The 23,723-nt window shown below is 34.8% G+C and overlaps 2 protein-coding genes across 3 annotated transcripts in view; both read left to right on the top strand.

Annotated features, from left to right (window-relative positions):
- The first annotated feature begins 2,004 nt into the window (after nt 1–2,004).
- LOC109077206 (E3 SUMO-protein ligase PIAS1-like) lies at nt 2,005–20,881 on the top strand. 2 transcript variants are annotated; one of them, XM_042775305.1, is made up of 14 exons: nt 2,005–2,133; nt 5,037–5,481; nt 13,187–13,271; nt 13,569–13,616; nt 13,977–14,067; nt 14,412–14,546; nt 14,638–14,743; nt 15,039–15,112; nt 15,460–15,620; nt 16,605–16,735; nt 16,901–17,099; nt 17,379–17,518; nt 18,214–18,254; nt 18,451–20,881. In XM_042775305.1, exons 1-14 carry the CDS (start codon nt 2,110–2,112, stop codon nt 18,763–18,765), a joined length of 1,995 nt encoding a protein of 664 aa, XP_042631239.1. In that variant the 5' UTR covers nt 2,005–2,109; the 3' UTR covers nt 18,766–20,881. The 2 variants fall into 2 exon arrangements, with proteins under 2 accessions (XP_042631239.1, XP_042631238.1); XM_042775304.1 differs by having other exon boundaries at nt 14,412–14,555.
- Nucleotides 20,882–21,622: 741 nt separating this feature from the next.
- Nucleotides 21,623–23,723, top strand: part of LOC109077207 (relaxin-3 receptor 1-like) — a 3,759-nt gene continuing 1,658 nt past the window's right edge. Inside the window, exon 1 of the mRNA XM_042775303.1 lies at nt 21,623–21,672. The gene's annotated coding sequence lies outside the window, so the exon portion shown is untranslated. The remainder of the gene's footprint in view (nt 21,673–23,723) is intronic.

Below are 23,723 nucleotides of genomic sequence, written 5' to 3'. Positions count from 1 at the left end.
GAAGTCCCAAAGAATAACATGACATTGAAATCAAAATCTTAGTTTGAATATTCCTGCACATAATTCCATGAAAAGTTTTCTGATCAGTGCAGAAATCTAAGAATTTGTTAAAAATATAAATTTCTGTTTTGTACATACTGTCGTGTAGCATATACATACTGACTGGGTGGATTTATGATCTTCACCCCTTTGATGTTTCTTTCTGGTTTATTGATGAGCTAAATATAATTACTAACAATTATAATTATATAATCAAAAGTTGTATATAATCAATAATCTATTTTTTCTCTTTATTCATGTTTTTTGTTGAGTTTATATTTACCGTCTTAAAGATGATTGAAATACACTTTTGCTGTACTTCATTTATTGATTTTTAGATACTGAAAATAAGTATTATTTGTAAAGAAGTCATCATAATTTTATGTTTTTTGTTTAATGCTCATATAAGCAGCATGACACTGGTGTCCCTACATCTAAAGGCCAACTCGTGAAGGTCAATGGTGCATCACAATATCCACAAACACTAATTCTTAGCATTTGATTTTACAACTCCATTAGTTTCTATCTCCATTTATTGTTTCAGCTGGTTCATGACAACAGCCTTTAAGATGAGAAGGTATTGTTTGGTTCTTTCCTCTTAGCCCATCAGCTTCCACAAAACATGTATTCATGGACAACGTCACAAATAATGAGACCCTGTCAACTCATGAAACGTAGGGTAAAAATAAATGTTCTGTCTTCATAATTACTGCTAATATGTAGTCAGCTGTATAGGTTTCTAGAACATTGCTATCTTAGAATCTTAAAAGGTTGCATAAATTGATTTGAGCAATTACGCTTAAATTGGCAATCTGTATTGCTGACTTCTGCTTGTAGAATTGGTTAGGGTTAGGAAGACTGTAACTCTGACTCTAACTACTGTCTATTGGACAAGCTGTTTTCCCACAAAATAAACATATTACTATCTTCACTGGTTTATCAGTTTAATTCTTTGCAATTATCCAGCACAGATAAGCAGAAAAATCATCATAATGGCTTTGTTCTGACAAAATAAAAACTATTTGATGATAATACAAATTATAAAAAGAAACTGCGTAAAAATAATAAATCCTTATTCCCTCATGAGTTTGACTGCACTTCACTACAGGAAATAGGAAAGGCTGTGTCCACTAAGGGACGGAGTCACAATAAAAGGTATGAGTCTGCCATCTAGTGGACACAAATCATGTTAGTAATACCAGACTCGAAATATGATTCAAAATAGTTTTGTTCGTGTTATTACACTTGCTTGGTTCTTTAACTTGTCTGCTTAAAAAACTCTTACAGAGTGTTTGATTCACCTCACACACACACACACACACACACACACACACACACACACACATGAACTAGAAAATTATTGATTTATTTTTACTGATGGGATAAAAAGTAAACAGCAAATAGCCAACCAGCAGACATGTTACAAATTAAACTTAGGCTAGGCTACTAGATGTTTACGATTTGATAAGAGGTAAGTTATCAACTCACATAGCCTATCAGTATTTTATTTTTATTTATCAAAATCAGACGAAAGATGGCAAGAACTTTAGTATTGTTTAATGTAAATGCTATATTTGGTTTTGACTTTGACAGATGAATCATCGTTGCAACAAAGTGCACGTGATTACAAAATTGCAACTTGGCACAATCCCCTGTTTGTTGTTGTGGTTGTTTTCCCATGTTCTATTAAACGAACTGTTCGAAAGAACAGATTTGTGAAAATGACTCGGACTTCCCATTACTGATCAGATGACAAAACCGAATGCAAATTGCATGTGATTATCTGGGAAGAAAGAAAGTACCATTATTTTTTTTTTTTTTTTTTTTTACTCAATGCAACAACAACAACACGTTTCCGAATTTTATAACATGATGAATCTAACAAGCGAGAGCGTTTCGTTACATGTGATCTTGTCGCTGATGTATGATGCCATGTTTTCTATTGAAGCAGTGTGAAATCGCGTAATCCGCGCGCTCATTTTTGAACTAGAGGGATTTCTAAACATTTGAACAAACTCACGTCTTGGTCACGTGCCAAGGCTCCGATCACGCTTGCGCCAGAGAAACAAGATGGCGGAGAGTGCGGAATTGAAGGTAAAGTGTAACTCGCAATTTACATTCAATACAGCCTTTATACTAGACCTGTTCGGCAATGTTTCCGCGCGACCTGTTTCTGCGATTGACTTTCGAAAGAAGCGACGTTCCGTATTTGATTTAAAGACGCTTTATGAGCAGTTTTGAACCCGGTTAAAGGAGCACTGTTATTGTTGTGATGGATCCAGCTAACGTTAGCTGCCAGCTAACCCGCACAGCTGTCTGCCTGCTCGTGTGAAATTAGCCCTCTTCCATCTGAATTAAGATATTAATACTGTTAATTGTTCTTTTAACGTTTAAATTAAGTGATTAAATAGTCCGTGGCTCGTCGGAGGAGTCAGTCGTAAGTGTGAAGCAGCATGTGGGTGGTGCGTAGGCTGCTAACAGCCTGGAGAGTCGGTACTTTGACAGTTAGGACTTCTTTTAACCTGATGCATTTATAAAAGCAGACAACTGCTCAGTCCCATAACCTAGATATCTGACAACCAAGACTGAATTTTGGGCTTCACAGACACGTTTGAACCTTTGAATCTAGTGTGTGACATCCAAAAATGTTGTCTGTGTTTACACAGCAGCAGATTTTGAGACGCAGCCGTCGACCACGGCCTGTTTCTTTTAGTTTTCTGTGATTTAGTAGGACGTTCGTTTAAAGTTGGTGTATGTTTAGCTGGTGATTACAAGGTGATGCTGTGAGATCCGTTGTCCTGCATTTAGACAATATGTGAAGACAGTGTGTCTTCTTGTCATTGTTGTTTATTTTGATTGTGATTATTTGAGAGTCACACCAATGTTGTCTTGTTTTAATCATGATTTGGATTGCTAGTGATATTAAAATACATTTGGTCAGCTGTTTGTTGTTGTACTATACCTTTATTACTTATGGAGAGGAACATCTAGACCTCTAAACTGGCTCTGATTCTGTCACTTAGACAGAATACTGTCAAAAGAGTTAAGGATCAGACCATTTAGCTACAGTCTTTTCCAAATAGTGTTGCAACAAACTATTATTTTGATAATCAATTAATCTAAGGATTATTACAATGATTAATCGACTAATCATCGATTATTTCGCCAATTAATCAGTAGAATTTTTTTTTACAATACAAATAAATATATTTGCCACACTAAATGAGATGACAGTCTTTCTCATTCACCATTTAAATAACTGAATGAGTAAATGACTGATTGAATGATGCATCATCTCCTTTTTTTTGTAAGTCATACAGTGAACAAAATAAAGTGCTAAAACGGTTTATTTTTTCGATATTTTTTTTTATTCACTATATGATTACATATAACATTAGCTTTCTTAAAACAGTTTTTAGTGTTGTAGTGATCTAGATAGTGCTTTGATATATGTTTATGATTATGTATATTTTTTGTTTTGATTTTTTAATTATTTGTATTGATTTTTGCATTCACTAATAAAAAAGATTCTATCATTCTATTAAGCTCCATACTGTACAGCTGCTTTATAGCAGAAAATAAAGTTGTAATTCTAACTGAAAGCGAGACTGACACTGTGAGACTGTTTTTTATCAATCTATTATATAAAGCTAAAAAAAATCTAACTAGCTTTCTAATCTTTTTGTATTCTATCTGTTTTCATTTATTATACAATTAACAAAAGCAAAAAACACTAACACTAGTTTGTTTTATTCTTTTTCTATTCTATTGGTTTTCTTTTTATTTATTATATTATTTAAAAAGCCCTTGCTATGTGTACTGCGTTAAGCTAACTGAGACTTATTATAGCACTCTTATATCGTTGCTCTTTGGTTGATTTTGATTTCTTCCATTGTCCTCATTTGTAAGTCACTTTGGATAAAAGCGTCCTCTTAAATGACTAAATGTAAATGTAATAAAGTGCTATATAAATAAACGTGAAGTGACTGTAGTGCCGATTGCAGAGCTGGTGCAAACTTATCCACATCACTATGATCAGATGCTTTCTTAACTGCTGTTTTCCTAACCCTGTCATTTTTTTTTTTTTTACGTTATTGAGAGGAAAGCGCGCATCACATTTACATTTTCATTTAAACTCTGCTTTCAGCTGTGTCAGGTTTGGCTGCGGAGTCTGTGTCTTCTCTTGAATTTCATGCGGGAAAGCTGAATTACAGTCTTGCGTTACAGCGCCACACTGGTCAGACCGGGTTATTGCAGGCTCTTACATGAGATCATATGAGATCAAATGGCTATTCGACAACAAAAATATTTGTTGACAATGTCGACTAATCGTTTCAGCCCTATTTCCAAACAAATAAGATGAGGCCTCATGAAAATGAAAGTGTAAACATACTAAGATGAAATTCCTCTGAGTCCATCATCGCTAACTGAAATCAGGAATGTTTTATTTGCTTTCCGTTAGGGCTGCACAATTAATCAAATTTCTTATCACGATTACAATTATGGATGCCACAATTAAACATAAACATAACATAAAGCTGCAGTTAATCGTTCAAAGTCCACTTATGTTATTCTGTGTGCTTAATATGCTTTCTACATGTTATCTTAAGGGTTTTGCCCATTATTTATAGCTGCTGAAAATTCAGGTTTTCTGTCAGGGGAATAGATTGCTTTTTAAAATGTATTGGTGTGGATAATTGTTTTATTTTAGTAAATTTTGAATGGGGTTATGTTGTTACTATTTATTACTATTTTTATTTATTACTATACTATTACTACCCCCCCCTCAAAAAAAAGATGATTAAATTACAAAAACTCATCTATTTACTCTATCTTACTGTACTATTTACTCAACCATAGGTTGTTCCTATGCAGTGTGTATTATTTTTTCCCCTTTGGGCTGAACTGTTTCCTTTAGCCTAGTTAGGTGCTCTCTTAAATATTTGTTTTGTCAGTTGCATAATTTAACTCCTGTTTCTTTTATTTTTTAAAATCAGCAAATGGTGATGAGCCTCCGTGTCTCAGAGCTTCAGGTTCTTCTGGGATATGCAGGCCGCAACAAACATGGAAGGAAGCATGAACTTTTGACCAAAGCGCTACATTTGTTGAAAGCTGGCTGCAGCCCTGCTGTACAGATGAAGATCAAGGAGCTCTACCGCCGCCGCTTCCCCACAAAGATGGTGTCCCCGACAGACCTCTCCCTCCCTGGCCTACACTCCACCACCGGAGGGGCTCCCGCAGGCCTGCCCACCAGCCTGACACAGCTGGGATTCGATGGGCATGGCTCACCATCTCTATTACCTGTCGCACTGCTCGGGCCAAAGCACGAGTTGGGCCTGCCCCATCTGCCCTCAGCCCTTCACCCAGTCCATCCAGACGTCAAGCTCCAAAGGCTGCCATTCTATGATGTACTCGATGAGCTTATCAAACCCACCAGTTTAGGTAAATAACAGAAATGATCTCTAACAGTTGACTAGTTGATTATTAAGGTTGAATAGTGCTTCTACTACAGTCATGAATTTAGAAATTCAGCTTGTTGGAAAGTGTATAGCATAGTAAAGCCATTTCCAAGTAGTTTTGTCTCTAAAGTCATCTCCTTTAAAGCATCATTCTCCGTCCTGGATGAACATAAGCAGTTTTGTGCCAATCTGTATTGCAGTCTTTCTCTACATGAGTTGCAATAAAAGTTATCAGGAGTTTTCAAACGTTCTGATGCCAAAGATTAGGGCTGTAAAATTGATAAATCGCAATTAATTCGCAATCGCAACTAAAATAGCAGTTTGTGTTTACATAATATATGTGTGTATATTTAAGAAATATATGTAATATATATTTGTATTTATCGATTTTCATAAATTTTACAGCCAAATATGGACCCCCAAATATGTTGAAACCCTAAAGTGTAAAGTTATCTCTGTATTTTTATGTGTAATACTGTGTGAGAAATAATTATGGTTACACTATATTTTAAGGTGAAGTTATTACAGTGTAATTACACAAATAGATATTAAGTGATACTAATTTACTACATGTATATAGAATATGGTAAAGGTTAGGCTTAGGGTTTTTGTTAGCTTAGTTACTTGTAATTATGCATAATTTACTGTCATTTCTATAGTAATTACTTGTAGTGTATAACTACGTCACCTTAAAATAATGTGTTATTTAAGTTATTAAATTAAAAAACACATTGATTTGTTTAAATAATTCACTTTTATATTTGTCATGTATTTGTGATCATGGCAAAATATGAAAATATTTCCTGGAAATATTTATTTTTATGTAATATTTATGTATTAGGTTCACTTTCTTTCTGTCCACAATTAGTGTAATGTTATCTGTATATCTTTTTTAATAAATATCTTAAGTTAACATTTTAAATTTGACAGTCCAAAAAATTGATCTTTTACAAATACTTCTTGTGCTCTAGAAAATTTTATAGGATCTGGTTTGAAAACTCCTGATTTAACCTTTTTACTGTATTTAAAAGCTTCACTTAGCATCCATATATTGCTAGGAAATGCATTGATCAGGAGCTTGTGGACATGACGCTGCCTTTAGACTAACTAGGTATTTCGGACAACCCACCAACTAATCGATTTTGAAAATTTTTATTTTTGTACATGCTTTCTGAGCAATGTAGGCCTCTCGTGAAGACTTTACCTCCTCCTTCCTATACAAACATAAAGCTGCTCTTCAAGTGATTTATGGCTTATCAGATTGGACAAGAGCCACCTGCGCTATATTTAGTCATCCAGCTCATGCTAAGAATAAAAGGCCAATGTCAATGGAAAGGATGTGTCATTTAGCACAGGGGGCTGTGTTAATGCATTTTGACTTTGATAGTTCTCTCTTCAGCAGGTTTAAGTGTTATGTTCTTTTTCTGGTTTTGGTGTCTGAGATGTTCAGATAACTAGCCTTCGTGTTCTCACTTTAAGATCATTTTGTGGATTTTTCAAGCGCAAGCCAGTCATTTTATTCTTTAAATGAAAATTAATGCCAAAGTAAAGACTCAGAATAAATGTAAATGGCATCAAAAATGAGTTGTAATGAGTGCAGTTTGAATCAAATCTAGGTTCTTAGCTAATGCTTAGCTCATTTTGGAAGCAGCTTACCTTATTTCAAGTTTTATTTTCTTACAAGCACTCTTATAGAGTTATAGAGCGCCGATTGCTATATAATAAGTGCTTTTTGCTATGCAAGGCAAAGAACCCTCTAACATCAAATGGCTTTTCAAGCAACTTTTAGGAAACACAATGGTCCTTCTCCCATATTGAGTTGAAGCCCCTTGGATTGAACATTCTTTCTAGGTCAATGTGATGAAAATGTTTGGTGAATTTTGAGTTGTTTGAGCTGAGAGAGCAACCAGTGTTGATGGATCTTTTGCACACCAGAGAATTGGCTCACCTCCTCTCTTTCCGCTTGAGTACAGATTAATAATCTGCCAGCTTCTCACTGTTAAACTCACTCACTTCAAGTGAAATAGATTTTCCTCTTCACATGACTAAGTGGTCAGTGTTTAGAAATAAGGTTGCAAAAAGGTGGAAATTTTCCAGTAAATTTCGGAAACATTCCAGATTTTTTTTTTTTACTTTCCAGCATTTTTGGGAATATTCCAGAAATGTTCCACCCCTTTGCGACCCTATTCAGAAAACGCACCTCTCATTTCAATCTCTTTCATTGAGTTCAGCCAGTGTGTGTGTTGTAGTGGATGAGGTTTGGTGTTGCTGTTATGTTTCTTACTTCTTTTTTTTGTTACTTTATGTTGCTCCAGAAACCCTTGCTTCATTTAATGTGATTGTGTTTTGTTTTTGTGTGTGGTGCACCGATGTAGTGTGAGGACCCTATTGTATCTGCTTTGTTTTTATTATTATTTTTATTATTCTTCTTCTTCTTCTTCTTCTCCTGTCGTTCTCCAAAATGAATCGCATTTTTGAGGGCCTAAACATGCTCGAAAAGTCCTGAAACTTTGCACACGCGTCAGACCTGGGGAAAATTTACGTCTGATATAGGTTTCAGAAGAGGTTGTCCCGTAAAATAAGAAAATGGCTCGACAGCGCCACCTATCGTTAAAAAAATCAACAGCCCTCGAGCTGTGTTTCACGTACATGCACGAAAAATTGGCACACATATGTAAAGCTCATCAGTACCTACAAAAAAGACTCTTGGAGCAATATCCAAAACCCAATGTTCAGGAAGTCGGTTATTTTTTTAATTTTGAGCAAATTTTGCATCATTTTTGTCATGGTAGGCCTTGTATTTTAACGAACTCCTCCTAGAGATTTATTCAGATTCAACACCAAATTTGGTATGCCTAAGCTAAAGGCCTTTGCGATGTTAAATTGCGAAGATCTTGAGGTTTTTCGTTGAAGGGCGTGTGCAGCGTGCGTGTGGCGGACCTGACGACATTTCGGATGATTCGCCATGAAAAAATTGAACTGCTATAACTCAGAATACAATGTCCAATCTGCCACAAACTTCACATGTTTAATAAGAGTCAAGAGGGTGATATGCCCCATATTCAGCTTCTCTTCGATTTTTTTTGTATAGTTACATAGCGACCCTATTAGGAAGTGACATATTGTACACTGTAACAAACTACCGCCCCAGAGAAATTTTATGACATAAATGTTTTTTTTCTTCAGTCACTCTATTCTAAATGCCTGTGCGTGTTAATTGTGAAGATATCTTGAGTTTTTGTTAAAGGGCGGTCCATGGCGCCGTGAACAAAGTTCGATGTCTCTCCATGGGAATAAAAGTTATTGTTTAAGCATAAAATGTCCGATCTTGCCCAAACTTCACATGTTCGATAAGAGTCCTGGGCCTGAACAAATCTGAAGGCCAATATTCCATCGGGTGTGGCAAAATGCCTCGATAGCACCATCCCTATACATTTTCAACGGAGTGCGCCTCGAGCTACATTTCACGTACATGTACAAAAATCGGTACACACATTGTAACACACCAATACCTACAAAAAAGTCTCTTGGTACGAAATTCGAATCCCAACAGGAAGTCAGTTATTTTGAATTCTGCTGCAAAATTTGTGTCGTTTTTGCCATTTTCAGGGGTTGTATTTAACGAACTCCTCCTAGAGATTTATTCAGATCAAACACCAAACTTTGTCTGTGTAATTTAAAGGCCTTTGCGATGTTAAATTGCGAAGATCTTGAGGTTTCGTTTAAGGGCGTGTCTGTGGCGGCCTTACAAAATTTAATCGATGTTTCGCCATGAGAAAGGAAGTTGCTATAACTCAGACAGACAATGTCCAATCTGCCCCAAACTTCACATGTTTGAGAAGACTCCTGACCTGAATATATCTACATGCCAATATTCAGATATCTCTTATTAGCGCACCCTGCTGGCAACAGGGAAGTGACATGTTTTACGGCGTAACAAACTACTCCTAGATATTTTATGACATTTTATAATTTTTTTTGGTCAGTCTATCTAAAGGCCTTTGCAATGTTAAATTTTGAACATCTTGAGGTTTCATTAAAGGGTGTGGCCATGGCGCCGTGACAAAGGTTGATGTCTCGCCATGGGAATAGAAGTTGTTGTAACTCAGGCATAAGATGTCCGATCTTCCCCAAACTTCACATGTTCGAAAAGAGTCTTGGCCTGAACACATCTGAAGGTCATTATTCCACTATAATCATAGCGCCACCTGCTGGCAACAGGAAATGGCTTGTTTTGCACTAACTTAAACATGCAATGTCCCAATCTGCACCAAAACTTCTATTATATTTGGAAAGAGTTATGGCCTGAAGATATCTAAAGGCCAATATACAGTTGTAATCATAGCGCCACCTGTTGTCAATAGGACACCTCATGCCTTATACTAACCTCAAACATTCCATGTTCAATCTGCACTAAATTTTCATATGCTTGATAAAAAGTGCTGGACTGAAGAAATGTAATGCCGAAAATCCAGTTATAGTCATAGCGCCACCAGCTGGCAAGCTGGCAAGATTGGCACATATAAATGATTTGACATATTTCTCTTATATTTACCACATAAAACGCATATATCTTGCCGTTCGCTGTTTTACAAAAGCCACCGCTGGCGGTGAGCCCGGGTGCGAGGGCCCGTTCATCGCTGCTTGCAGCTTTAATTTTAGCTATGTTGTAGAGTTTGGCTTTGAACGAAACTGCACAAGTGTTTAAAGTAGTTCCACAGAAGAGGACCAGCAACCTTTTGTCTGTAACTGAGATGCTGCTTTGTTATCGGTTTAAGATAATTAACTTTATTTACTGTTGGATGCTTGGTCAAGGATGCTGTCACGAAATATTAAAATATATACTACATAACCAGAAGTATTTGAACGAGCAGAAACCATTTACATTACAAGGAAGCTGGTCCTCTAACATTTTTCCTCTTCAGTAAGCACACCAGACTTAAGGCCTTTCCACTAGGACTGCAACAAACGATTATTTTGATAATTGATTAATCTAACGATTATTAGAATGGTTAATCGATTAATCATCAATTATTTCACTGGTTAATCAGAAGACTTTGATTATTTTGCATTTGAAGTTTGTTAAAATATTGAGTTATACATATTCTAACAAATAAATAAAGGTAATCACTTTAGATTTTGAAAAACATTATGTAATTACAATTATTATACAGTTAATTTTTAGAAAGAAATATATTTGGCACGCAAAATGAGATGATGGAGAAACTCTCGCATTCACCATTTAGTTAGCCATATGAAAAATCATTCTGCCTGACATCTCCTTTTGTATGTCAAATAGATAAGAAACAAAATAAAGGTAAGAGATAAGATGCTTTATTTTTAGATAAACTATTTTATTCACAACATAATCTCTCTTAAAATAATTTTCTTTTCTTTTTTTAAACAAAATGAGATTTAAGACAAATTATAAATTAAATGTGTCCTTTTATTATTGCTTGGACAAAATGCTGCATGTTTCTTTGTGAAATTTAAATATAACACGAAAATAATATTCTAATATAGCACTTGCATATTATTGCTCTTTTGTTGGTTTTGATTGCTTCTGTTGTCCTCATTTTTAAGTCACTTTGGATAAAAGTGTCAGCTAAATAACAAAATTTAAATATAATGTTAATGTAAATAACAAAACTAAATTGAAATTTTAAAACAAGCCCCAAATCAAATAAATAAGTAAAAACAAATAAAAGAAATGTTTTTATATAAAAAATATGGGTTTTTGTGTGTTCTTTTTATTTTTAATGTGAGGGGAAAACTGTGTTTTATTAATGATCCAAATAAAGATGCTGCAACATGAGCAGTTTTTAATCTAGATTAGATTGTATAATTTCGAAATTTGAAGCAAAAACAGAATGGTTTGACTTCTGTTTTGTGAAACTATACATAAAAAATATCTGTGCAAAAACAAAACAGCAGATGAGCTGAATGAGACACAGATTCAGCTCTCTGCCAGCAGGTGGCGTTTAAAGCGTTTCCTTGGTTTCTGCTGTAAAAAACGCAGCGCTGCACATATGAACTTTAATATGCATTATACAGAGGCAAGATGAAAATAAAAAATACCATCTAAACTTTTCTAAAGACAGTAAGTTCCCTTCAGACGTGCATTCATATAAACTCCTACCCCTAAATGAATTGTGATTTGTTTAGCATCTCAATCGATTTGAATCGTCACATATTTGAATCGATTTTCAACCGGCTCGAGGTTAATTGTTACATCCCTAACTAAAAGCAACACTGACTCTGGTTTTTCATGTTTAATAATGTAAAGCTGCTTGAGTTAAGGCTATCTATTGCACAAAGTACTAAGTTACATAAATAAACGTGACGTGACTGGACTTTATTGGAATACTAAACTGCAGAGCTCATGCAAACATCCACATCGCTGTAATCAGATGCATTTTTAACTGCTGCTTTCACACCGCTGTCAGTTTTTATTGTGTTTATTTTGTTATTGAGAGGAAAGGGTGCAGCATATGTTTATATATTCACCCAAACGATGCTCAGCAGTTTCAGGTTCTGTTCTGAATTACATTACAGTTGAATAACAGTCTTGCACTACAGCTAATATTTTTCTACATTTGACATAAGAAAGCAAATAGACATGATTATAACAATGTATTTTCTGTATGTGTTTTGTATGCAGCTCATGGTATTTTTTTTATTTCAATAAAGGATGTTTATGACAAACATTAGCAGTGTAGCGTTATTAAACATACAAAGAGTGCATGTGTCTGCTTAATCAAAATCAACTATAGATCACAATCAGAACGTTATTACAAGCACTCAATGGTTTAAAGTGGGTAAGCAAATACATTAATAATTGCATACATTTTCAAGTGTAGCTTGATGCTAATTGTACTTCTAATTATATTTTAGGATGTAGCCTGTTCTTGTAAGGATTAATAGATAGTTTTTGTTACTGGTGTAGAACCAAACTTTGTTTATCTTAATTTAATGCTGTATATTGAGCAGCGGAAGATGTTAAATCCATTTACAAGATACATATCTGAGGAAAAATTCATTGTTGGTTGGCACCACCTAGCGTGCAGGAATGAATTAGTAGAAGGCGAACAATTGTTTTGCATTCGGTGTGAAAGCACCGTTCGACGGCGATTCACCTCACTTTTTTTGCACCGCGTTCAGTATGGAAAGGCCTTTAATAAAGCATTTCCTTAGGACTGTATGGAACAGAAAAGTCCCTCTACAAACTTTTGCTACACAGTTGGAAGCATACAGTTATATAAAATGTCATTTGTATGCAATATGAAAGTACTATTTGCGAAATTAGTGCTAAATTAATAAAATTGACTAGTTGGTAAGCTCCCCGATGTTTTTTTTTTTTTTTTTTTTTTTTTTTTTTTTTTTTTGGTAACAGAGAGTCACGTTTAAATGGTAAACACATTTGATTTCCTTATTATTTTTATCAATTTAATTTGATTGTAGTAATAGTAGAAATTTCTTTTCGTATTTGGATTTAAAATCTTTGATTTTTTTTTTTTTTTTTCTTATTTTATTTTTTATTTTTTGTCTTAACGACTGATGTACTTTCGGAATGAAAACGACTCACTAGCTTGGCTGACCTTTTCTTCTCATCTCTGTCATTTCATCAATAGAGTGATGTAATGGGTTTTCCATCTTTTATAATCGTCTCCTCTCTTTTTGTTTTACAGCCTCAGACAGCAGTCAGAGGTTTCAGGAAACATGTTTTGCGTTTGCACTAACGCCTCAGCAAGTTCAGCAGATCAGCAGTTCAGTGTAAGTGTGGGGGGATATTAAATTACAAAGTTAGACAAGGTAACATGGAGTGCTTGAAATACCCTAACTAATTTTGAGCTTGTAATACATTTGAGCCAGAACTGCAAACCTGCTGAATTTAAAAAAGCTGTTTAACAATGTATCTTGTTTTATAGATATCTTCCTCTTGTTCTTACATAGCAGACAATAGTGCTTGTGAAACGTGCCTAAGCGAGTGGTCCTGTAGAATGTTTGGTATGCTTTTCTCTCCTACGCTCTATCACACATTCCTTTACTCCCATCCTCTTGTCTCAACAGGGACATCTCTGGGACCAAATGTGACTTCACCGTGCAAGTACAGCTAAGGTATGATAAGACAACAGATCTCCAGAGCTCATCTGGAACTTTTTGAAACCGAAAACATAATTTAAGTTAATTAAAGAGTATCATTTTATTTGCCACCATTGTTAATGTTTTGTGTTTATCACAAAATCTTATGATAATGTATAATGTTGCATTTAACATTTCAAATAGCATATTCTTTGCAGTTTAAAGTGCTGTGCGGTTGAATATTGTATATTTGAATGTGCTGTATCTATTTTCTGATTTTCTGTGTTGAAGCTAATCTACCCCCATCTGCAGAGCTTTCTTTTGTTTGGGTTTCTGAGAGAGTTTTGGAAGTCTTTCCCACACATTCCTAAAGGAATCTCAAAACATATTTTTCAGGTTTTGCTTATCAGAGACAAGCTGTCCTCAGGAAGATCATTTCCCACCCAACCTTTGTGTGAAAGTGAATGGAAAACCCTGTAACCTCCCTGTGAGTCTGGCTTTATTTTTGGCCACAAAACAGCAGGAATCTTTCAGACAGATGAAACAATGATTAACACATGTATACTCAAATTTATAATGTAAGGAAAATATTTAATTATTTTTTATACTAAGCTGAACCATTTTTGAGTCATTAAATGACAAACATTTGTAAAAAAAATTGTATGAAACCAACACAGACACAAAGATGAATACATCTTACAGCATCTTGCAGCCTTTTCCTCCACATCTTTGACTCTTATAACAAATTCATATTTCAGATACAAATGTTTATCTGTAGTTTATGTGCTGGGCTGGCTGTTTATCTCAATGCCTTTTTGTGGTTGTCCTCAGGGATATCTTCCTCCAACTAAAAATGGAGTGGAGCCAAAGCGGCCGAGCAGACCCATCAACATTACCTCCCTGGTTAGGTTGTCTACAACAGTTCCCAACACCATTGTTGTGTCATGGACGTCGGAAATCGGAAGGGTAATGAATGTAAATCTGTTTGAAATATATGTTTTTATGGGTTTAAAAATATTTGTTTTTATGCCTTTTAAATATTTTGTTGTCCATACAGAGTTACTCCATGGCAGTGTACCTGGTCCGTCAGCAGTCCTCCTCAGTTTTGCTACAGAGACTACGGTCAAAAGGCATTAGAAACCCAGACCACTCAAGAGCACTCAGTAAGTTAACTCTGGACTTATAACAGTGTAATTGAGCCTTAATATAGCTGAATGTTATTCTGACAAGAATTTTGAAACATTTTCACTTTGGATTTTCAGGCATTCACCTACCAATGCTCCGATTTGACATCTGCAACTATTGTTTTAATTAAGTGATTATCAAAATAAAGCTTTTTACCAATAACCTGCAAAGTTACTTGAGCTACCTGTAAGCTGTGTGTGAATATAATGGGAGATATTCAATGTTGTAAAACAAGTGATCTGATTGATTTTGTGTTCTGTGCTCACTCTTCAGTCAAAGAAAAGCTTACAGCCGACCCTGACAGTGAGATTGCCACCACCAGCCTGCGAGTCTCCTTGCTCTGTCCGGTATGTAATGGACCCTCAACCCTGAAGAAAGATTTTAATCTCTTCAAGGGGTTCTGTTAAACCTTGTAATGTTCCTTTGGACACAGTTGCATTAATCATTTTGTCAGAATAATGAAACTCTGCTTCTTTTCACTGTGGCCATCGAGCTCTGCTTATGACTCTGATTTCCCATATTGTGTTCTTTGTCAGTTTAATATTTTTGAGCGATGGAGAATAAACCACAAGCTAGCAGTTTAGAGATAAGAAACTTCTCTATTATCATCATTCAGTTATAAAGTTTGAAAGCAATATGTGGCCTTATAATGAATGCTCACGACATGTGTGTCTATCTGTGTGTAAATGAACAGCTGGGAAAGATGCGGTTGATGATTCCCTGTCGAGCGCTCACCTGCTCACACCTGCAATGCTTTGATGCTACACTCTACATCCAAATGAATGAGAAGAAACCCACCTGGGTGTGTCCGGTCTGCGACAAGAAAGCCCCATATGAGCACCTTATTATTGACGGGTCAGTTCTGCTCTCGCCTTTTACACCTGTGATTGTGGGCCTTCTGAAATATGCAAAAACTATTTGTTTTGCTTTAATGTAAAGCCGTTTAAAAGTTAGGGTTCAGTAAGATTTTTAATGTTTTTTCAAGAAGTCTCTTCTGCTCATCATGACTGCATTCATTTGATCAGAAATACAGAAAAAAAAACAGAAATATTATTGCAATTTAAAAGAATGGTTTTCTATTTTAATATAATTTATTGCTGTGATCAAAGCTGAATTTTCATCAGCATCATTACTCCAGTCTTCAGTGTCACATGATCCTTCAGAAATCATTCTAATATGCTGATTTATTATCAGTGTTGTGCTGCTTCATATTTTTTTGGAACCTGTGATAATTTTTTTTCAGGATTCTTTGATGAATAAAACTTGAAAAAGAACAGCATTTTACTGATCCCAAACTTTTGAACAGCAGTGTACGTCATTGTCTAATGTGTATGAGCATTTATGTGCTACTGTTCAAAAAATCTGGGGTCGATGGGATTTTTAAAATGTTTTTGAAAGAATTTATATGCCCACCAAGGCTGCATATTTTTGACTAAAATATAGTGATATGGTAATGTTGTGAAATATTATTACAATTTAAAATAACTTTTTTCTTTAAATATATTTTAAAATGTAATTTATTCCTGTGATGGCAAAGCTGAATTTCCAGCATTCTTCAGTGTCACATGATCCTTCAGAAATCATTCTGATTTGGTGCTTGAGAAACATTTCTTATCAATGTTAAAAATGGTTGTGCCTTTTAATATTTTTCTGAAAACCATGATAATTTTTTTTTCAGGAAAAACAAAATGTCTTTACTTTCACTTTTGATCAGTTGAATGCATCTTTGCTGAATAAAAGTATTATTTTATTTTTAATAGCTTCAAACAGTAGTCTATGCTGTCAAAACTGGAAAAAGTCTTGAGAAAGTTTTTTAAGGGTGTGTTTGTCTTTGTATAGGTTGTTCATGGAGATCCTGAGCAGCTGTGTGGACTGTGATGAGATCCAGTTTAAAGAAGATGGCAATTGGGCTCCTATGAGATCCAAGAAGGTGGTACAGGAAGTGTCAGCCTCATCAAATGGCATTGAAGGTATTGTATGTTTTGTTAAGAAGACTATAGACAGTTGTCTCAATATTATCTCTCTCTCTCTCTCTCTCTCTCTCTCTATATATACAGAAAAAAAAGTGTAGACATTTGCATGCTTCATTCTTTCTGATTCAGAGAGTCTGTTTTTTTTTTTTTATGATTTTCTAGACTCGTGTCGGTCAGTTGTGTCCGACCACAGAAACAGTTCGTCCCACGGCAGCAGCAGTAAGAAAGTGGAGGTGATTGACCTGACGCTGGACAGCTCCTCAGATGATGATGATGATGATGATGATGATGATAATGATGAGCCTCCTCCTAAAAGAGCCTGTCCATCTCTATCACCAACCTCCCCACCTGTCAACAAAGGGTGAGAATTTATATTTCATTTATTTTGAACAGTATGTCTATTTTTTAGCATTTAAAACCCAACAAACCTTTTTGTGAAATGTTTTAAAACTTTTTTTGAAAAGTGTGTTTATTATAAGTGCCACATTGATTCATATTTTGTCATATAATGTGAAGATATTCACATTTTTATGTCTGATTTTAAATGTTATGATAAGTATTGGAGCCACTGTATGTGCTACTTAAAATATTCTTTTAATATTTGACTAGTTTTTCTAAGATTTTTGTTATTTTGTTGCAGAGTGTTAAATCTGCATCATCAGGCGTCTCCACTGGCACGGGCTCCCAGCATGCCAGCAATGGAGACAAACTATATCCCTCCCCCTCCTCCTCTCATTCAAGACTACCGTCACTATTACCACACACCCAGTGACCTCTCAGGTACCATCATCATTCCACTAAAATAATATTTCATCATATATAATAAAGAATGTGCCTACTAGCTCAACTGATACTGTTCATGCTTACTTGTCTTGATTGTCACTAAAGTTCAAAAGTTTGGGGTCTGTAACATTTAAAATTTCTTTTATATTTCCAATGATGTTTTTTTTAAGAAATCACAAATACAGTTAAACGCTATTGTTGTGAAATAATGATACTATTTTAATATATTTAAAAATGGAATATAGTTCTGTGATGACAAAAATGTGCTCAAGAAACATTTTTTATTATTATCAATGTTGTTGTTGTGAAAACCGTAATACGTAATTTTTTTCAGGATTCTTTGAATAGAAAGTTCAGAAGAACAGCATGTATTTGAAATGGAAATCTACTGTAATATTACAAAAGGCTTTACATCCTCTTTTGATCAATGTAATGCATGCAATGTAATGCATGCTAAACAAAAGTATGTATTTCTTTAAAAAAAGTATTAACCCCAAACTTTTGAAGGATAAGTGTTAATTGAGTTTAATCAATTCTAAACATAATTTGGTAATGTAATCTATGTATATTAAATCTGGGATTTATTTTTATTTAATACAGTGAGCAGAGATTAAGTATTTTAAAAATGTAAAAATATTTCATATAAAAACATATCAAATTATGCCAAACAACATTTTTTTCTTTTTTGACAGATCTGAATTTCTTCTCATTTTTACAAGGGGACAATCACCAGGTAGGTTTATGCAGCACATCACTGCTAGAAGGCAGCATTGTGCTGGAACAAACGCCTATGTTTAACCACATCTGGTGCCGATTTAAATGGATTGTATTCACTAGGGCCCAGATCTGACTGAGAGAGAATTAGCATATACATTTTTTTATTAAACATCAGCATAGCCTTAAGTTGTTGATCTTTATACTCTCCACAGCATTATAACATGGTCATGGCTGCTGCAGCCGCCGCCTCAGCTTCTGCGTCAGAAGACCACGAGCTGCTGTTGAACCGCTTCATGCCCTATGGTTCCTCACAGCTCTTCCTGGAGCAGTCGGGGACGCCGGCGAGCAGCTCACTAGCGCCAGCCAATGGCAGCGGGGGCAGCAGCAGCGGAAGCAGCAGCAGTCTGGTGTCTTCCAGCAGTCTGAGAGACAGCCACCCACACAGTAACGTGTCCCGCTCGCGATCTGATGCCGCCGCCACATCCGTAATATACGGCTCTATCCCTGACGTAATTTCACTGGACTGACCACACCGGGGCGCCCTACAAACAGACAAGCCTTTATCACAAACAACAGGAGGGCGCAGAAGGAGCTTTGTGCACATCTTGATAGGATTTAGATGTGAATGGAATGGAAGGTGGGGAGACTACAAAAAAAAGAGAACAAAGACTTTTGTAAAGAGAAGAATAAAATTGCTGTGTACAGAGAAGAAAAATCTATTTTCAGTTTTACTTTTTGTATATAAACAACAGGACGCTGCCTACCCAGTGAGTGACTTCAGTTGGTATTTTCTCCATGGATACTGAAGATGTTTTTCACTGCTCTGTGTTGTTCCTTGATTTATCTTATTCTGTACCTTTTATACTTGCTATTTTATTTCACTTCAAATAATTATTTCAGTCGAAGTAATAGAATGGCAGTCATCTTTATAATTGTTTTTTTGTTTTTTTTCGAAGACTCTTTCCCTCAGCCATTGTTTGATCAGCGAGGGAAAATCACGTTATTTAATGCCATTATCCTGTGCAGGTAATTTATTGATTTAAGTTATGTAGGATGTATGCTGTACAGAAGCATTCCCTTATGCCAATACAGAATCTAGCCACGACATGCTTGAAAAGAGGTCACGTCTTATTCCTGTTGCGCATTCTTTCTCATCCATCACCACATTAAGTATGTAAGAAGTGGAGTTTGTTTTAAGTACCCAGATTTGCTGGTTAGTACCTGAGGTAAACTCTTGTACTTTTTTGATGATTTCATATTCTTTGATGTTGTTTGTCTGAACTAAACCTCAAAAGATGAGTTGTGGTTCGCAAAAAAACAGCGCTGAGGGTATCAGACGCAATAGCATACCTCATTTAGTTTGTTGCAGATATGACAGAAAAATAACCAGAATGATGTTGAAGTAACCGTAGTGCAGACAATAATTATTTCCTCAAGACAGGAATCTTACAGAAGTGTAATATCCCACGCCAGCAGACCTTCATATCCAAATTTCGTCCCAAAATTCCAACTATTGAACGCCAGTTGACAGCTTTGTGTAAAAATGGCTAAACGAACTTGCCATTTCCATTTGGTGTCTCCTCCAATAAATGTCATTATTCCATTTGAAATGTCGAGAATGCCATGAATGAAATGTCATTTTCCCAAGGTCTGTTTGGTTTGGGCTTCAGGTGGGCTACAATTGAGATTTAGCTTCATAGATTTTCAAAGTGTGACCTTATCGCAACATAATCTGTGCTATCTGTTTCAAATTGAATTTATTTATTTTATCTATATATTATATTTTTACTATGTTTGATCATGCGTTACTTTCATGCATTTCGTAATTATTTTAAGAGCTCTTAACACTTGCTTTGCATTGTACAAGTAGCTAATTACGTGTCTTTGGCTCTCTTTCTCTCATATTTGTACTATATGAGACATCTGAGGCATTAATTCCACAATCATACTTGCTGTGTCACATTCAACTTTGGTTGAAATGAAACCGTTTAAAGGATGAAAGCCAGCTGTGTGCGCATACATCCTCTGGGTTCATTGTGATGTGACAGCTGTTTTTGATTTGTCATTAATTCTTGTGCATTGAAGAAAGGTTGTGGAACAGCTAATGTTGGACTTGGATAAATGTTAGCACACTTTTAATCTCTTGATGACAGCCAGTACACAAAAGAGTCCACAAAGCTGTCTACATGAGTGATTTTTGTTTTCAGTGTTGCAAATTAACAATTGGATTGATGAACCCATGCTTGTTTAATTTATATATTTTACCTTTGCACTGAGTTACACGATAGCACACAAAATTGAGACCGCCATCATCCTGCACAAATCTCCCATTTGACACTGCACTGAAATCATACATTTCATGTGCCCACTGATCTGCTACATCCTTGAAATATACCACTAGACAGTCAGTCTTTTATAGCTGTACCAGTAACTGGCAAGTATGAACTCTCTGCCTTAAGTTCTTCTCTTACTGTATGGTACGCTATGAGAGAAACCATTATGTACAGGAAACCAATACCAGTTTGTACAAAATATTATATTAATTATTTATTATTTGAATTGGGATACATTGTTTACTTAATGAATGTTACTTGTTTATGTAGAGAGCGGTTTAGCTGTAATAAAACAAATACATTAAATCTTTTCTATTTCTGTCTTATCTGTATTTTGGTGTCTTTGTTTGACCTCTGGTTGCAGAAAGAAGGTTATTTTCTGTTATTTTTATTTTATTTGTTTTTTTTTTAGTGTTTAATGAAATCACTAACAATTAGGAAAATAGAGGGCAAAAATTAGTAAAGTTTCACTTGTGTTTTTTTATTTGATTTGGTAACGTTTAAATCAGAAGATTCTCTTGATTTGATATTAATCATGAGTAACAGTTTTATCACAAATGAATGCACAAAATGCAAAATGAAACGTTAAAAATATATTGAGTACAAGAGCACTTTTGATAAATATTTGTATATTTCTATGTTATATTTTCATATAATATTTATCTTTTTATGATATTTAAATATATTTGATGTTTTATAAACAGTTTCTGGATTGGTTGAAGATTTATAAACTACTTTCATTTCAAACAGATAAATATATGAATATTGTCATTCATTATAGTAAGATCGTGGATTTTTATTAATTACATTTTTCAATTAAAGATATTTACACTCAAAAAAAATCGGCAAAATAGGGCACAATGTACTGTATTAATATGAAGGAACTTTTCGAATTTATTTATGGTTACCATATTGATTGATTTTTTTAAATAATTTGGAATTTTGTAAAATTAATGGATAGCTAATGTCCTGGCAGAAAAATACCAGTAACCAAAAAAATATATATATATATATATATTTTTTTTTTTTAAAGTGAGTTTCTGTATTTTAGGGGTGCGATCTGTCACGGCGGTCAGGCCAGCCTCCACTCTGAAAAACACGGTCAGTCTCGCCCCCACGTTGTTATGCGGTGTGCGCACATACAATGCATTACGGCAATTTAAAAACTCAGTTTAAAAGAAAAGCGATCTTTGGCATTTATTTATTCAGCAGTTTCTCTGTCAATAATTAATAAGTACACATAAAAATACACAAATAAAGACATAACATCAATAAATATAAAATAATGAGGTTCATCTCGACCAAGCTTTGGTAGCGAATGATTAAACACTGTAGCTAAACATAACTTTTTAAGCAAAACAGTTTTTGTGTTATATTACATGCTCAAATAAATTCAGGCTTGATGAGCATGAGATAATTTCATAATCCTGCATTATTATCAAAAATGGTAATATAATAAAGTCCTTTCACTTCATCATTTCATCAGCCTACCTTTTACAGGTCTGCAAGTGGCACTTGGCCTTCATTAAAGATATAGTTCACCCAAAAACCCTCAAGCCATCCTAGGTGTATATGAATACAATTGGAGTTATATTAAATAATGTCCAGGCTGATCCATGCTTTATAATGGGAGTGGATGGCAGCACAAAATTTGAAGTCCATAAAATTGCACCCATCCATTATAAAAGAAGTCCACACAGCTCCAGGGGGTTAATAAAGGCCTTCTGAAGTTTGTTTAAGAAAAATATCCATATTTACAACTTCACAAACCTTAATCTCTAGCTTCCGCTAACTGTTTTACGCGCATTCACAAGAGAGTGGTGTTTAGCAGATGACGTAGGACATAGGCCTAGCATAAGCTCTGGTGAGAATATGCTTTTTCCCTTTCTCACTTTTTTAATGACTACTGAAGAGATTAAAATCTTTTTATGTCTTACAAGCAAGCATTTAGCTAAACTTAACCAGCCACCCTTTACACAAACCTTGTTACATTAGCTAAAAGTCCAATGACCATAAAGATACTAAATGATTAGTAATCGTTGATAAACATTTACAAATGATGAATAGTTTCAACTTTAGATTGGCTACTGCAAAAACATGAACGAATGATTAATAAATGATTAGTAAAGATGTGTGAATAGGGTAAATTCAGGTCTTTCGGGACACTTCTTGCCATTGAGATGACTGCTCATAAAGGTATTAATGATTAGTAAACATTTGTAAACTTTTACAAATGATGAATATAGTTTAGATTGGGTGCTGCAAAAACATTTGCAAAAACAAATTAATAGATTATTTGTTATGATGTGTACACAATGTGTTAAAGTCTACACAACAAACAAAGACCAACAAATGAAGATCAAATGAACTGAAAGTTTACTGACATTTGTAAGCATTTTAATTTACATTAAAAAAAACATGCTAATTATTAGGTAATGTTTAGTAAGTTCATAAAAGGTTTATAAAGTTATATTGTTACTTGTATTTATGTAAAGGCCCGTATAGCTATGAGGTCACCGAGGTCTGGTCCTCGTTTTTTTCCTGAGGTGTACTTTGTGAAATAATTTGCTAATATAGTAACTCTTCCAGTACCCTGAGATGGACAGATGCCCATGGAATAATTGGTAACGACATTTGAGTTCAAAAAACTGTTTTTTGCTGTTCAAAGTGATTTTTTATGTTTGAGGACTAATGCTTCAGTTGTGTCTGAACAATTACAGACAAATCTGAAAAAATATCACACATGTTTGTGCTTTAGGAAGTTATAATATAAGGCTGTACTATTAGGCTGTACTATTAGCATGATGTTAACCCTAAGCTTCTTTTATGATACAAGTTTGTTAAAATGGTAGGAGTGGGGTAAGTTGAGCCAGTGGCTCACCCCTTCTGATGATTAGTATTATTTTACTGTAATTCTACATTATGTTTCATTCATTCTGGACCAAATGTTTTTAATTTTGTCCTTTATTTTGAACTTGATTTTGTTTTGAAAATTTTAAAAGGCCTTGTTTCTGAACATTGGCTATTGAAGTTTTTATGAATTTGTATTTCCCTGGAACATTTATAGGTGGGATATTGAGTACTTTTTAATTACTTTTTAGTTTTTAATTATTAATTAATTTATTATTTTACATTTATTAATTTATTTGTTA

The sequence above is a fragment of the Cyprinus carpio genome, chromosome A18 (genome assembly GCF_018340385.1).
Source record: "Cyprinus carpio isolate SPL01 chromosome A18, ASM1834038v1, whole genome shotgun sequence".
NCBI lineage: Eukaryota > Metazoa > Chordata > Actinopteri > Cypriniformes > Cyprinidae > Cyprinus > Cyprinus carpio.
The sequence above is the reverse complement of the archived record's forward strand: the minus strand, read 5'-3'. Positions and strand labels throughout refer to the sequence as shown.

Excerpts from the sequence above, each read along its gene's own strand:
- LOC109077206 (XM_042775304.1), top strand. The coding sequence starts at position 2,110 with ATGGCGGAGAGTGCGGAATTGAAG. Across the intron at positions 5,482-13,186 it reads TATCAAACCCACCAGTTTAG|CCTCAGACAGCAGTCAGAGG; the intron begins GTAAATAACAGA and ends TTTGTTTTACAG. Across the intron at positions 17,100-17,378 it reads TCCCCACCTGTCAACAAAGG|AGTGTTAAATCTGCATCATC; the intron begins GTGAGAATTTAT and ends ATTTTGTTGCAG.